This window comes from Martes martes (assembly GCF_963455335.1).
Source record: "Martes martes genome assembly, chromosome: X".
Taxonomy (NCBI): Eukaryota; Metazoa; Chordata; class Mammalia; order Carnivora; family Mustelidae; genus Martes; species Martes martes.
This window is the reverse complement of record NC_137897.1, coordinates 118,272,045-118,288,539: the sequence shown is the minus strand read 5'-3', so window position 1 is coordinate 118,288,539 and position 16,495 is coordinate 118,272,045. Positions and strand designations below refer to the sequence as shown.

Genomic DNA, 16,495 nt, shown 5'->3' with positions numbered 1-16,495 from the left:
TGTCCAGCTGGGAGGAGCCCCTGTCTTTCGGTGCTCCCCTTTGCCTGTAACTGCCCGTGTCACATGAAGGTATAATTTCTTGTCATCTGTCTCCTCCCCACAGGGCCCCTTGGACTTGCTTTTCTCCCTTGCCCTGAGAACAGGGCTTGGCCTACACACACATCCCCTCCTTTCTACAACCACTGCTACCTCCAGCATACATCCCCTGAATCCAAATTCTTCTCTTCAGGCTCGTAGCTCCCAGCCTCTCCCTCTAGATAAGGCCGGCAGCCACTCCTGTGGACCACTTCCCCTGTCTCTCTACCGTGCTTAAAACCCTTCAGTGGTTTCCCTTTGTTCTCAGGATCAAATCTTTGTCATTAGCATGGCACTCAAGGCTCTGTCTGACTTTGCCTTACAGTAAAATCCAGCAGAGGAGAGAATAAGAACACTGTGGAGAGGTAGAGGAGACTGAGGGGCAATTGGCTTCAACTCAAAAAAGCGTGAGGGAGCATTGTTTGAGAATCCATTTTCTGTTTACACGTGGAGTGTGTCCCAAAAATTTCCTGCATATCAGGGACCTGGGTGGGCTGAATATTGCTGGTATAGCTGGTGGCTCGCAGACTTGTGAATTTCACTAGCAAGTAGATTTTTCTTTCCTTTCCCTTTTTTTCTTTTCTTCTTTCTTTCTTTTCCTTCCTTCCTTCCTGCCTGCCTGCCTGCCTTTCCCTTTCCTTTCTTCCTTCCTCCCTTCCTCCCTTCTTTTAATTTAGGGACAGATATAGTTGCCAACTTTTTATTTTGCAAAATAAGCTCATTAAACCAAACACTACCATCTCTTCATGAAATAAAGGACTTTTGTATACCACACAAAAATCCATGATTTCAGAATAAAGGTCAGTACTCTAACTTTCGGGGGGGGGGTGGGAAACTTGCCACAACAACCACATTTTTCTTATTCGCCTGGGACTGGTGAAGACTCGCGTCTGGAGAACTGCCGCAGCCCGGGGCGCTCCCCTCCCTGCAGCTTGCTGCTTGCGTTCCCATTGATATGCACGGAGTCTCTGTGTGGGAGCCCGCCTGCCCCGTGGGGAGTACGAGTGGAGAGTGTGGCGTCCCTCTCCCACCTGCGACGGAGCCAGGCCCCACAAACCAGTCTGATTTGAGGGATTGGAGCCCAAAGCTGTGGGAGGAGGGAGGACGCTGCCGAAGGGCTTCTGAAGCCATGGGCATAGCTGAGCAGCCTCGGGACCCGGGGCCGAAGGGTGAGCTTGAGTTGGGGCAAAGACTTTGTCCGTGACCCTGCTGGCATGTGAACTCCCTCTCCACTCCGGTGCCCCACAAGTGGTGGTGGCGGTGGGGGGAGATTTACCAGGAAATGACACTCCTGCTATGGACAGTGGTGCGTTCCACATGAGTACCTTCAACAGCAAGGAGGGGTTTGTGATAGTGACACACAGCTCTTTTGGAAGTTAGAACACGTCTCCCGAAGGATATGGTGTGCAACGGGGGTGGGGGACAGAAGGGTTGGGAAGCGGTGGAATGACAGGCTAGCCCTCCGGAGCCCACCTCAGGTCAGGGGCAGCCATCGCGGCCCCATCCGTGCCTCTCCTGTACCTCCAGGCCAGCCCGTTGGCCATTTGTCTGGGCCCCACTTTCCTGTCTGGGTGAGAGCTGCGGAAAGGTGGGCATTTTGGGAGAGGAGCTTGTCAGGCCACATGGCTTTCCAACTGGTGACAATTTTAAGGAGAGAAGTTCAGGAAGGTGCAAAGAGTAGCAGGAGGGTGGAGTCAAGGGGCTGGTGTGGAACCCAAGGTGGGCTTGGCCAGAAGTTGGTCCCAGCACCCACGTGCAGTGGTAGCAGGGAGTGTCTGTATGTCTGTACATATGGCGCGGGATGGTGGTGCATAGAATCCCAGTTTCTAAGCGTCAGATTTCCTGTATGTAAATCAACTCCACGTTCAACTGCAATGCAGTGGAGTAGCAGCTACCTGACCGACGGGCTCACCAAATTCTGGGTGGGACCTCAGCCTGGCAGGATCAGGGCCTCCGTGCCATCAGCCCTCCCAGACTCACACTAACCTAACTTATAAGAGACTGAGAGACAAACTGGATCCCAGATGAGTCATTTTAATAGGGAGAGTTATCTGATAGGGTAACTAACCTCAGACAGTTGCAGTATTTTGATTAATGGCTTCTTTTTCTTTTTGAGTGGGTGGTTTTTGGCACATGGTAAGCATCATCCTTTTCTGTTGGTTCTGATTCCTAGGTCCTCTCCAGTACTCATCCCCTGCTTGGGAGGAGCACATTCTTAAGTCCCACACCATCACCTGTTAATATTCATCCTTGTCATGGCTCAATTTACTAGAATGAAGGCTGGCAAAGTTTTTTCTGGAAAGGGATACGTGGTAGATACTGTGGCTTTGCAGGGTCCGTGGTGTCTGTTGCAACTACTCATCTCTGGTGTGGTAGTGCAAAAACAGCCACAGACCATACAGAAATGCATGGGTTTTGGCTATTCCGACAAAACTTCATGGACACTGACCTTTGCATTTTGTATTATTTTTCCCATGTCACAAACTAACCTTCTTTTGATCTTTTAAACCACTGAAAAACGCAAAAACCACTCTTAGTTTGCAGGCCGTACAAACAGGCACGTGGGCTGGATTTGGCCTACCACCCCGAGGCGGAGAATAGTTTTGCTGTGTTGTTACATTGTGGCCAGTGTTTAGGTGGTGGGATCTGGGCATCTCTACTGCGCGTTTAGCAGGTAAAGTTCCAGTTGGGTGTGACTCTCCACTGTCTGGTGACTGCCTTTTCCTCACCTCCTCATGCCTCCCCAGTGTGGAGGAGTAGATAGGTGCTAGGTTTTGCCCCTCAGAGGTTGCAGGGACTTCCCAGACCATGACGTCTGGTGCCCTCCTTCTACAGATGGGGCCACTGAGTCCAAGGCACCAGGGAATGGCCCAGAACATCCCTGAGTTGCTGGGAAAGTTGGGGCCATACATGCAGCCTGGAATTCATGGCTCAACTTCGCAGTAACCATATTTCTTTAGCTGTTCCAGGACTAAGTTCCAGGACTAAGAAGACCGCTTCTGTGCTCACTCTGTCTCAGGTCACCCACTTTTCACCATATCAGTTAATCCTCCACACAACCTTATTGGCTCCAGCCATGATCTCAACCCTGTCTGGCTCCAAAGCCCATGCTCTTAGCCATGCACTCAGTAGGGTTCCTAGGGGTCCTCCTGCCTCTTTGACACTGTGGGACTGTAGCTGGTTAACTCCCCAAATTCAAAGAACCTTCATTTTACTCCTTTTGCCTTATTAATTATTGAGGTGATACATGAAGTTGTGAGAAATACAAAATAAGGGTAAAATGCACGGACTATGCCGCGTGTATAGTGTATGTTCAGTAATGACTAGCTATTTCCGTTAATTCTCCAGCTAGTTAGTGTCACAGGATAAGTACTGCCTGAAAATTAAGGTATTAGCTCACTCTTGATACGTTTTGCCTTGCCAGCCGCAGAATTCAGATCAATGGCTGGCAGGGGCAGGCTCGACGCCGCCGCTCTGCCACTCTGGAGAGCAGTGGGGCTCACTCTTTGTCCTGGAAAGCCGGCTGCAGCTGGAGCCCTTCACGTCAAAGGCTGCGGCGGGCATTCTGCTGTTGAAGGCAGTGCTGGAACCTGATTTCGCCCAGCCCTGGAGACGGACTCGGTTTGCGGGGCTTTATGGGAAAGGACTGCAGCGCGTCTGTCGATCACCGAGCACAGCGGCGCTGCAGATGTGAACTTGCGCTTTCAGCGCATTCGTCAAAGCCTGCGGAGAGCTGACCCCGTCTCTCCCACTCACGCCCCCCCAACCCCCGGGCCCTCGGCGCTGCGGCTCCAGGCCGCACCCCCCACCCCCAGCGTGCCCCCGCGCCCCTGGCCTTGGACTCATTTCTTCGAGACGTGCCGCTGTTTGCCAACAGCGGGCAGCCACGAAAACGGCTCTTTTCTTTCATCTCCGGACGGGCTTGCACTACAGTTTCCCGCAGGGATCAGCGAGGGGCCGGGCAGCCAGCCCAGGGAAAAGCGAGCTCAGCCCCAGCGACTGGGGCTAGAGCACGGGTGCTGAGTCCCGGGGCCGCAGCTGGAGGAGCTCCCAGGAGAACAGCCTTTTACCGGGAGGACGCCAAGTCCAGAAGGGGAAGAGCCCTGTCCAAGGTCACCCGGCTGGCAGAGCGCACCTGCCGTGTGCGCCACCTCGGGTCCTGCTCCGGGCCGGGAGGAGTCTGGCGCGCCGAGTGGAAATCCCCGCACGCCCTGGCCGCCCGCGCCTCCGGCTCCTTTGCCCCTATGGACACATTGCTTCGGGCCCGCAGGCTCGCCTCCCGAGCACTGGGGGGGGAAGTGGCCGGCGGGCAACCCTCAACGCGCGGGCTCTCGCCCCAACGCAGGCCGCCCCACCCTCCGGGGGCCACGGGCCCCGCCCCTCGAGCACGAGCCCGCCCCCAGGCTGAGGACCTGCCCCTCGCTCAGCGATCCCGCCCCCGAGGCTGCAGGCTGGCTCCGCCCCTCGCGCCACAAGGCGCAGCCCCGCCCCACCTCACCTGGCCCCGGCCGGGCGCGCCCCCAGCGCGCCCCCGGCGCCGGCGCTTGTGCGCGCCCCTCCTCCGCCCTCCCGGGGCTGGGCCGCGCGCGCCGGCTCTGGGCGGGGCCCCGCGGTGGCGGTGGGGCTCCTCCCCCTGCGGCTCCTCCTCCTCCTCCTTGGTCCCAGCGCCTCCCCGGCCTCCCTGACCTCCCCCTCCGGCGCTCTCGCGCTGACTGCGCTCCTCCGGCGCCCCTCCGCCCGCGCTCCCAGCCATGGTGGTCTGGCGCTCGGCTTTCCTCATCTGTTTCGCTTTCTCCTTGGCCACTCTGGTCCAAAGAGGTAAGGCGGGCGGGGGGCGCGCGGGGACCCCGCCCTGTGGGCCCGCAGGGCGGGAGCTCGGCGCCCCGCGGCCCCGTGCTGCGCATGAGCGGCCCGGCCCCTGCCTCGCGGGCCTGCGGCGGAGGCTGCGGGCGGGTGGGCGGGGCTGTGCGGGGCAGTGGGGGTGCGGATCCCGGGCCCGCGGAGACTCTGACCTTGCCGCGATCCGTGTGGTCAGAGATGGGGGACCGAGCTAGAAACAGCGGGATAAAAATCCCATTTAAAATCCTGAACAAGGTGTCACCACTGGTGACAACAGCTGTTCCCAGGAGATTGCCGTTGGCAAAACCTTGAAGAGAGCGCACTCATTCCCTTGAGCGGGGCTTCTCAAAATGTGTTTCGAGGCCACCTACCGCAGAAGCACCTGGGGAACTTCCTGGGCGCATTCCTACCTCCTTTTGTCAGGATGTCTGCGGGGACGGGATGGTGGGGGGGCAGCGATGTGCTGTAAGTCTGAGCAGCTCCCCGGGTGCTTCTGGTGCCTGGGGGTGGGGGGCATTGGCGACTTTTGCCAAGGAGGTGGAGAGAGAAATGCTGTCGAATCAAGGGAGCAAGTTTCCTAAACCCTCAGTACTCGGACTGTGGTCCAGGGCCTTCGTAGGCATCACCTGCGACTTGTTGGGAATGCAGCATCTCAGACCCCGCCCCTGACCGACTGAGTCAGATTCTGCATTTTAACCAGATGTCCGGGTAATTCGCATGCACATTTAAGTTTGAGAAGCATCTTAGGATAAATGCAGTGCGTGGTTAAAAATAGGCCCTCCGCCCTGTACAGACAGAATCTTCTTACACTTATTTATATCCCGTCTCCACATCAGAAAGGTTTGAGGAAAACACTGCAATTGAGCACAGAGTTATGCTCTGAGCTCCCTGACGAGGAAGGCAAATTCAGCTAGTGAAAAACATGAGCTCAGCAAAAATAAAACTTTGTCCTTGTGTTGAGTTCTAGTGAGATTTATGTTACTTATGGGGAACACTGGAAAACAGTAGGCAGTCTCAGGCAGTTTTGCAAAAGATGCGGAAATGTTTCTCATGTGGGCAGCCCTTCTGGACTTGCTACAAGAAGAGCCATTCAGTATTCTGCAAAGGTGTCAGGCTCTGTTCCAGACACAGATGATGCAGCAGCGAACAAGACTAAGACTGTCTCTTCATGGACCTAACGTCCGGGTGGGGGGAGAAGACAAACACGAATGTCACAATCTCCATAATACATCGTCAGTGCCATGAAGGAAAATAAAACAAGTTACAGGGCTGTTGAATTTTCTGTTTCATTTTGCTTCTTGGGGGTTAACATTTTCATTTTGTTATGATGCATTTTTGGGAAAAAGTCTGGTCACTTGATTGGCTCACGTTGAAAATGGAAGCGCAGAAAAGTTAGAAAAATGATATTCCCTTCAAGGATACCCTTGGGAAGTCTTCACCATGCTATGCACATTGAGAAGGGGAGGAAGGGAAATAAGCAGGTCTCTGATTTTCGCCATCACAGGTTATACTAGGTGCTTTAGGAGGTGGCAGAGGAAATTGAACCAGTGTAACCATTTTACAGATGAAATGGAGGCCCAGGGAACAGGGAGGTAACTTGCCTCAGGTGGCAGAGCTAAGATGTGACCCCAGGCTTGTCTGATTGCACAGTCTTTGGTCTAAGCACCTGGAGACCGTGCTCCTGCCTTAGGAATGTTCTCTGAACCTTGCTTGGTTTGCTTGGCCCTATTATGCGCAACAACAAAGGCGTCTTGAGGGGACCAGGAGTGTGCGAGGCACCTCACAAAGCTTGGTTATAGTTGCCTCAACAGTTTTGCTGGTTAGGTATTACCGCGGGGACCCTGGTCACATAGCTTGAAAGAGATAGAGCCAGGATCCCACCCAGATAAGACTACTACTTAGTGATCTTCTTGATTGTAATTAAGAGAACTGAACGGGAGGAAGCTTTTGCTTCAAGGTGGGGAACCTGCTTTGTGGCTCTTTTGTGCAAAACAAGATGGCAGATAGGGGCTTTGAATTGCTGGTGCTCTGGGAGTCTGGACAGTTGCAGTTTGAGAGCTGCTGTGTCCAAATGAACAAACACAGAGCAGGAGCTTAGTTAGGCATCTGCTGCCTCTCTTGGAGCCTCACAGTGGTGGAGTGGGTGGGCCTGCGCAAGAGCCATTTTATTCCTGGTCCCGGTCCTCGGTAGTGAGTGACCTGTGACCGAGAAAGACCAGCAGCCCTCAGCACACACAACCTCGAAGCATGATTCATGAAATCCCTTCGGGCTCTGGCAAGTTGAGACAGGCTTCAGGCTTCCAGGAGTTTAAAAGCGTGGTTACCAAGTCATCCCTGTTCTAATTTGGGATGGCTTTTTAGTCCAGTGTATATTTTACTAGCTCTGAAAAAATCCTCTGAGGACAAGTATGGTGCCTGTATTCACCTACACAAAATAGGAAGCTGATCTCTCGTGCAGTGGGGAGAGGAGTCTCCGTGGTGCAGGTGGGCAGTAATGATAATGAAGCTTCCGTTTCCCAAGTGCCTTGCGTGCACCGGGCCTTCAGTGCGCCACCCACATGGACCCCTCGTAACCACCTGGAAGGGTTGGCACCTTGACCCATCTCCTTTTCTCATGTCCTTTATGGGCACTCGCATATGACCTTGAAAAGTAATTTGGTGGTGGGGCGCCTGGGGGGTTCAGTTGGTTGAGAATCCAGCTCTTGATTTCGGCTCAGGTTGTGATCTCAGGGTTGTGAGATGGGGCCCCGCGTTGGGTCCCACACTTAGTGTGGAATCATCTCGGGATTCTCTCCTCTTCTGCCCCTTCCCCGAACTTGTGCGTGTATGTGCACATGCTCTCTCTCTCAAATAAATAAATAAAATCTTAAAAAAAAGTAACTTGGTGGTAACCCATTTCTCAGATGAAAAATGAGCAGCCCAGCGAGCTTTAGGACTCGAACTCAGGGTTCACGAATGTAGATGCCTCCAGGGATGGTGCAGGTCCACAGACACGTGGAAAGTGGCCGAGAGTAAGTGTGACGAATGTGTGGGCAAGCCACTGGCTGCTGAGTACCTGCTCCCTTAAAGAGAAGGAGCGCAGCTGACGGAGGGAGAGTGCAGGCTTTGGAGCGAGCTTGCCCAGCGCTACTAGGAGTGAGTCATTTAACTGCTGTGTGCCTCAGTTTCCTCATTTGTATAATGGGGATAACCACAACATCCACTTCATGGGGTTGTTCGGAGGACTGAATACAGATAGATGAAGCACAGCGCCTGGCTCCCAGTGACCTCTGTTAGTCATTATTATTCACATTACCTAAAACATTCCAAGCCACGTTTTAAAATTTAAAAATACACAGTGCAGACCTGGAAAATAATATGCGAAGTGAAAGAAGCCAGACACAAAAGCCCACATATTATCCCATTTATATGAAATGTCCAGAGTCGGCAAATCCATAGAGACAAAAAAGTAGATGAGCGAGTGGTCACCAGAGGCTGGGGTGGGGGGTGGGGAACTGGGGAACAAGGAGGGGTTGATTACTGAGTGCAGTTTCCTTTTGGGGTGATGAAAATGTTCTGGAACTAGATAGAGGTGATGGTTGCACAAGCTTGTGAATGTACTAAGACTCATTCAGTTGTAGGGTGAGTTGTGCATGAATTATATCTCCATTTAGTAAAAATTCGCTGTAGTTCGAGCAGAACAAATGAGAGTCAGGGCAGCCTGTGGTCCCTGGGTTGGGGTTGGTTGGTAGGGGAGAGAGGAGAGCAGAGTGGGCGCCACGTGCCGGGGGTGCTGAGAGGCTAGGCTGGGATCCCGGCAGGAGCCCCGCGGGGGCCTACTCGGGATACTGGGTAGGAGCCAACTAGGCCACAGGGGCGAGTACAGGCTTGGCCCAGAGCTGCGTCACCCCCGAGTGTGTACTCCGGGCAGTCATTGCACTGGACTGACAGGGTCTGGGGACAGTTGGCCTTTTAGTGTCACATGTTTTGATTGGTTTTCGGTCCCTTCCTTGCTGTCACAGGTCACATCCCCCACCCCCTTCCGTCATTTTGGACACCAGGGAACTCCAACATGTTTATTTAATGCCCCCCCCTCAAATGCCCCGAGAGCCAGCCTCTGGCCTCTGCAGGGACTGAGGAAGGGGCTGAAGCTATTTCCAGTAGAGATGGGGACGAGGAGGCCTTTTGGTTGCTCAGAGGGACTCGTGGGGAGGAGCTGGTTTGGGTTCTGGTGAGTTCAGGAAAGAGACCTTCCAGGTGCACTGAGTTTCTGGGCTCTTCCACCACCTGGTGTTGGTGCTTTTCCTGCTGTGTGTCCACCCCTCCTCTTCGCCCTTGGCGTGTAATCCTCTGCTGATCTCCGTGTGCTTGGGGAGGCCTGGCCACAGGGGGTCCCGTCTCCCAACCCAGGCTCGGCTCTGCCTGAGTCTTGCTCGTAAGTCCCCTGATCGGTCAGCCTTGGTTTGCCTGTAAAAGCTTAAAGTCATCCTAAACGTGTCCTAACCGAAACGTGTGGGAACTGCGTGGATGCAAGTAGGTGTTCCAGACGGAGGGGGCGAGCTGTGCTAGGCTCCCACGGACGGCCACGCCCTCATCTCTGGCACCTGTGACTGTCAGGTTCCGAGTAAGGGAGAGTTCTGGTAGCTAATCAGCGGCGTTTAAATGAGATTCCCCTGGGTTATCGTGGCCAGCTGAAAGACAGGGATCCTTTAAATAGGGAAGATAGAGGCAAAGGCGCTAGAGCGAGTCGGAGAGCGACGTGATAGAAGATTTGACCCAAAGATGGAGGGGCCAGGAGCCAAGGGATGTACACAGCCTTGAGAAGCCGGAAAGGGGGGTGGTCTCTCCTGAGAGCTTCCAGAAGGAATGCAGTCCTGCTGACACCTTGCTTGTAGCCCAGTGAGACCTGTGTTGGACTTCTGATCTCCAGAACTACACGATAAAAAAAGTTTTAAATCTGTCGAAATTTGTTGTAGCAGCAGCAGCAGCCAATAGAAAAACGAAGGGGTCGCTACTAGCCTCCTCTTCATCCACTGAAAAAACTAGCTTGTGAGGTTTCCTTATATCGTTTCGATTTGCAGCCTTAAATCAATCCCCACTGTGCTCTGAGTTCAGGTGTTTAAATGGGCAGCAAACTGGATTGCGGGGATGTTCTGGGTGTGCCAGTGGGTGCTAAGAATCCCCTCCGAGGGCCTGGGGAGACAACGACATTCCTTAGGCTCGGGTTTGGTGTTTTAAAAACTGCTTCACGAGGCAGCTGGAGCGGGGGCTGCCATGCCCACCGCCCAGAGGCCTTTTCCATCTCCCCACGCCCTCGCCAGTCCTGACGGCGGCTTGAAGCAGAGTGCGGTCTGGGCCCCCAGGACAGACGGAGGGTTTCTGATCCGGCTGGGCCACTGGGCCACGCCTGCCCCTTTGCTGAGGAGGAGCAGGAGGGAGCCGCCAGCTCTCCTTTCTCGCCGCCCCTGCCAGCCCGGGCTTCCGCTAATTGTGCTGTTCCCCCGCTCCCCAGGCAGGTGGAGGAAGAGTACGAGAGCGGACCGGGCGCTCTTGGACCTCGCCAGCTCAGGCCAGTTTTGAGCTGCGTTTTGCAGAAGCCTCTGACTCCTTAGGAGCAGCTTTAAAACCAACCAAAATACTTGGAGAACTCTGGTTGATTTCCTTTTTTTTTTTTTTTTTTAAAGATTTTATTTGTTTATTTGACAGGGCGAGATCACAAGTAGGCAGAGAGGCGGGCGGGGGGGATGGACAATAAAGCTCCCTGCTGAGCAGAGAGCCCCATGTGGGGGTCCATCCCAGGACCTTGGGATCATGACCTGAGCTGAGGGCAGAGGCTTTAACCCACTGAGCCACCCAGGCGCCCCTGTGGTTGATTTCTGCCGAGAGCGGTGGCCCTGCTCAGTGAACATCTGTTTAAAGGAGAGGCTAGACGACATCTGGCTGGCAGTGCCAGGTGGTTCATTTGGGATTACTTTCCAAATTAGAGATGGTCCCCTCAGCAGGAAATACTGTTGCAGTGTGGAATTCATTACCACCAAAATAGTGTCCAGGCATGGGCTCGTTTTGACATTCTTCTTTTCATTTTTATTGCTGCTTCAGCTAGCCTGGGATGACGGAATTAACACAGAGCCCGCATTCCAGTGTGGCCCCACCGTTTGCTGGCGACAGTTGCCTTATCCGCACCAGGACGCTGCTGATCTCTGCTTTTGTTGGCCCCGCAGAATTGTGGGGAGTAGCCAAGTCATTGCGAATGCAAACAGGTGGTGTGCGGTCAAGGTATTAGGAAAGTTAGGTTCCCCAGACAGGCCGAGAAGGCTAAGAGGCCACCTGCCTAAGGGGGTTCTATAAGAATTGGGGGTTCATGGTTACAAAAGCCTTTCCTTGGCCTGAATGAAAACACCCCTGAATTTGTGAGCTGGGCTCAGAGTCCGAATGAGCAGGAGCAGCTCTAATTTAGGGGCTCTTTATAGCCCTTTGGCTTCCCACAGAGTTTTGGCTGTTTGACAGGACCGATCGCTTTTTTACTTTTCATCATTCATTCATTTGGCTCCACACGCCAGCTCGAAATGTAAGAATCCAAAGCAGTGCCTAAAAACAAACAAACAAACAAAAACCACGTTTTAATCTTCTACTCATCACCTACAGTATAGCACGTGGGCTCGTAGTTCGGGGCTCCCGTTCATTTCTTCCCAACACTTTGCTTCCCACCTCTCCCCTGAACGTGCCCCTGGCCAGGGTCAGCAGTGGGTTCCTGTTGCTAAACCTGAGGGACATCTGCCACCCTCTGATCACCCCTCCCCCGTGAAGCACTTTCTTCCAGGCTTGTCTCCTCTCTGAGCTCTGGGCCTGGGGGAACGCCTCCGATGGCATCCTTGGTGGACTTTTTAACCTATACTTGCTTCCCAGCTGCTTTCACCAGCTTCGTGGCTTGAAATTAAATTTCATCTGTGTGCTTGTGACTCTTCAGTTTCTATCCCCAGCTGTGATAGCTCTTGGCCTCCAGGCGCATTCAGCATCTCTGAGGTGGCGGGTGCACTGCTAGTGGTTACTGAAGTCCTTCCAGTTCAGTTCACGCCACCCAGCAATGGAATCCTGGCCCTTCCCCTAGCGTCCCCGGACCTCCCCATCCTTTCCCAAAATCTGGCAAGCATGGGGTTCATGCCCTGTGCAGCTGTGTTAAATTCTTTTGACTATTACCCCTGCTAATAGGCATCTCAGAAGGGCCCAAGTGCGTATGTGAATTTCTGCTCATCCCCTCCAGCCTTCTCCCACCTGAGTGACTGGCAGCCCCATCCCGCTGGTGGCTCTGGCTGCTCCTCCGGGGAGGAGAACCCCACGTCTGATCTGTCTGCAGACTAGGCTGTGTTCACCCTCAGACTCCCACCTCTTCTCCCCTCCTCCCTGGCTCCCTCTCTTAGCTGGGCACCATTCCTCCTCTTTGGAGCCCCCGGCAGTGACCTCCCAAGTGGTGCTCTAGATTCCACTCCTGCCCCCTACAGTTCAGTCTCCACCTGGCAGCCAGGTGACCTAGAAACCTGAGTCCTCCTGTCCCTCTGCCCAGAACCCTCTGATGGCTTTGAATTGTAATGAAAATAAAGTGCAGACCCTTACTGTGGCCTCCAAGTCCCCACAGAGTGGGGCCTCCTCGTTCTCTGGCCTCAGCTCCCACCCCTGCCCAGGGCTGGCCTCTAGCGGGCAAAGCACTCCCCTCTGGCTAGAAGGTCCTTCCCCAGGTAGGTGCATGTCCTCTCCCTCCCTTCCTCTCAGATGCCCCCACCTTAGGCTGTCCCTGGCCCCCCCACCTGAACTAGTACCCGAAATACCCTTCTGTCCCCAGCCGGCTTGAGTTTGCCTTGCCCACTGTCTTGTCTCTGCCACTAGACTTTTGCTCCATGAGGGAAAGGACTTGGTTTTTGTCTGCTTTGTCACTAGTATCTAGAACAATCCCTGGCACAGGGACTGGGCAGGAAACGGATGGCTTAGACACAGCAACTGAACATCTAATTAAAGGGCTATTTGCAGAATCTGGGCCACATTAGGGGAGACCAACAAAGAGTGATGAAGCAACATGGGGAGTGTTTTCCACCAGGGGCTTCAAGGGGGAGGGAGGGGATCCTGGCGTCCTGAGTAGTTAGGGCTGGAGGAGCTAGATAGGCCTCCTGCAGGGCGGGAGCTCACACAATAACCATGGCAAATATTCCCCCAGCCCACCTCCAGTCCTTGCTTCTGCCTCCCGTGACTAAACCCATGGGTCCTGAACTGTGTACGCAGGCGCGCTGGGGCACGTCCGTGAACTCGGGGTGATGCCGTGGATGGTTTTAAGTTTTGAGGCGCACGAATTGGTGTGCCTCACCAGCTACCACTTTGAATTGGTCAGAACTAAGTAAACTAAATAAACAGAGCTGTTAGGTGTTTCTTTGGGTCAAGGGATGCTGTGTTCTAGAAGACACATTAGAAGACTGTCAGGCCCTTTCTCCCCAGGCTGAAAGCTGTAAGCTCCTCGAGGGCAGGTGAGTGCCCCCCACTGCCAGGTCCTGGCTCAGACAAGGCCTCCCTGGCACTCAGGTCAGGTTGGCTGCAGGGCACGGGGTCCCTTAATGTCTTGTGGCTTTTCCACATTGAGAATTGCAGGCCTGATCTTAGCTGATGGACACTTGGTTTCTACTTTTTGACCATTGAGCTTCGTGTTCTTGTGAACATTGTGTTGAAGGCTTCAAACACCTGTTTTCATTTCTGTGAGGTGTGTACCGAGTGCCTGGCCTTTTCTGACCCAGCCTGGGAAGCCCCGCGGTAGCCCTTCTGCTGCATTCTGTGGGCTGTGCGTCGCTTAAGGGTAGTCCAGGTTCAAGGTGAGAACATCTGTCCCCCTTCTTGTTGGGAGGATGTCAGAGAATTTTTAGCTATGACTTCAAACTGTCACACGAATCCCCTGGGATTTCAAGGTCCCAGATGAAATGCTGCCTCCTCTGCCTTCTGGTTCTTTAGGGAATCCTAAATCCTGAATCCTGGTTGATAGCTCTGAGTCTGTCTCTTCATGCCCAGCTGCTGTCATGTCCTTGGCTCTCAAGGTGTTTCCCCGGGGACGGGGATGGATGTCCAGGCTTGACTGGGCCTTCTTGGCGCCGGCTTTCCCCACGGGAGGGGGAGCACAGCACCCAGCCTGCAGCTCCCTGGGCAGTGCTTGCAGAGCGGGACATTCAAGGGCTTTGGATGATTTCTTTAAGGTAGGGCAGCCCAGGGCATTTGCTGTGCCCCCCCCCCCCCCGCCCCGCTGTTTTTCTTCTCTTTCTTTTAAAAATATTTTACTTATTCATCTGAGACAGATACAGAGAGGGACGGAGAGCATGAGCAGGGGGAGAGGCAGAGGGAGAAGCAGACTCCCTGCTGAGCTGGGAGTTCAACGTGGGGCTCGAGCCCAGGACACCGAGACCCTGACCTGAGCTGAAGGCAGACACTTCACCAAGTTAGACACCCTGTTTCCGCTGGAGAAGAGCCGTAGAGGGATGAGCGCTTTCTGTCCGGGGCGGAGGCACTGTTGACGTTTCCACGGGCTCGGGTAGGCTATTTAAGCAGCATCCCTGGCTTCTAACCGCCCCCCTCCTTCAAATCTTGCCGACCCAAAATGATTCCAGACATTGCCCAATGTCCCCAGTGGACAGAACTGCCTCAGGTTGAGACCCACTGCCCTAGAGACTGACATATTCTTTGTAATTCCACCCTCTGTCTTCAGTGTTCCTCACGAGTCCCTAAAGTTTTCTGTTCTCGTGCTGCTGCTTCCGCACAGACGTGTTGGAGGAGATCCGCTCACAGCCGGTGTGTGGTTGGCCACATAGACATGGAGGAGATCCGCTCACAGCCAGTTGGCCTCAGCTAGAGCTGACTCTAGGCTCCTCGGTGACCTCGAGCTCATCCTAGTTACATCAGATCTGTCCCTAGTCTCCTTAGGGAGTTGCCGTCTGCCCGCATTTGTGCAGATGGCTCAGCCCGGCCGGTGCGTTGCTCCTCACTAGTCGCACTTTTAGATGGGGGCCTTGTCTTTTTAAATACGTCTTAGGATTTTCTGAGAACCAGTGAGGAAACAATGAACAGAAAAACGAGCCAAAGACTTGACAAGGCCAGTCATAAAAGAGGAAATCAAAAAGGACAACAAACATGAAAAGGTGTTCAACCTCATTAGTCACCAGAGAGCTGCAAATCAGACTATAATAAGATAAAATTGCATGCCCTTCGGTAGGCTAAAAATGATAAGCCTGACAACACCAGGTGCTTACATGGTCACGGGAGTCATGTGTGTTCTTCATGGTAAACTTGGGAAGTGCAGGGAAGTGTGGAGCAAATGCAACCCCCAGAGCCCAGGGTTGGGCAGTGTTCCCATATTGGAATGTGGTATTTCAGTAGTATTTGTTCTGCAGAAATATCTATGGCACATTATTGGTATTGAACTGTGTATATAGCTTTTACCTTTATATTGTGAAATGCAGATACAGAGAAGTGAGTGAGGCCTCTAACGCACATAAAGTGAAAATCTCTGTTCTCACCAAGCAGATTGAGAAACAATGCTGACAATACCCTGTGTGCCCGCTCTTGATCCCAGTCCCGTCTCCCCGACAGAGGGGACCACCAGCCTGATTTTTGTGCAGTCATTTTATACTTCCACCACCTATGTATGTGGCCCTAAATAATACAGCTTAGTTTGGCCTGTCTTTTAACCTCACAGAAACGGAATCACACTGCATGTAGGCTTTTGTGTTTCGCCTCTTTCCACCCACACTGCTAATGATGTGTGTGTGTGTGTGTTTGTACTTCTTTAGTGTCACTTTCTGCCATGAGCGTTCTTACACAGATGGGCAAAAGTGTTTCTGGAAAGTGACTTCCCAGACTGTGGTCTGGGGACCCTTGGAGACGTTTTCAGGGGGGGGTCCATGAGGTCTGTTTTCATAACAACACTTAAGGTGTGAATTGCCTTCTGCACCCTCCTTTTCTCATGAGTGTACAGTGGCATTTTCCAGAGTTGATGTGACATGTGGTATCAGTGCTCTGATGGCTAATGGGATGTGTTTGTGTTGTCCTGTGTTTTAAAGTTTCTCAGCTTTAATTTCAAATATCCTAAGTATCAATGGATATAAGCCACTTAAGCACGAGATCTTTGAGATTCTCGAGTTTTTAGCGTTTATACTCTTAAAGCCAGTTTGTGTTCTAGCACGCGTGTGGCCTTCGTGCCTCTTTATGGCCAAGTAGGATTCCTCGGTGTGTGCGTAGCATTTTGTTCAGCCGTTCGTCAGTTGCAGACGTTTGGGTTTCTGCTTGTCTGCTACTGCAGACAAGTAGCAGTAGGCGTTTTTGTGTGCACTTAAGTTTTCAGTTCTCTTGGGTGGGATTGCGAGGCCATATCGTAACACTGTTGAACTGTTTAAGCAACTGGCAGGCTGTTTTTCAAAGGTGCCGTATCATTTTATGTTCCCACCAGCGGTCTGTGTGGGTTCTGGTCCCCCACATTCTTGCCAACTCTTTTATTTCATTGTGTTTTTTTCTTTCCTTTTACTTTTCCTTTTTTTGGGGGGGGGGTTGTTAAGAAAAAGCCTCCTACTAAGTGTGTGGTCGT

At 53.2% G+C, this 16,495-nt stretch overlaps 1 protein-coding gene across 2 annotated transcripts in view; it reads left to right on the top strand.

Moving 5' to 3' along the window:
• Positions 1 to 4,720: 4,720 nt before the first annotated feature.
• The window catches only part of CD99L2 (CD99 molecule like 2), a 98,478-nt gene continuing 86,703 nt past the window's right edge, over positions 4,721 to 16,495 (top strand). The window contains exon 1 of one of the 2 annotated variants that reach the window (XM_080795692.1): positions 4,721 to 4,893. In XM_080795692.1, the coding sequence (XP_080651818.1) occupies positions 4,827 to 4,893 (67 nt within the window). In that variant the 5' untranslated portion in view covers positions 4,721 to 4,826. The remainder of the gene's footprint in view (positions 4,894 to 16,495) is intronic. The other variant, XM_080795691.1, reaches the window with a different exon arrangement.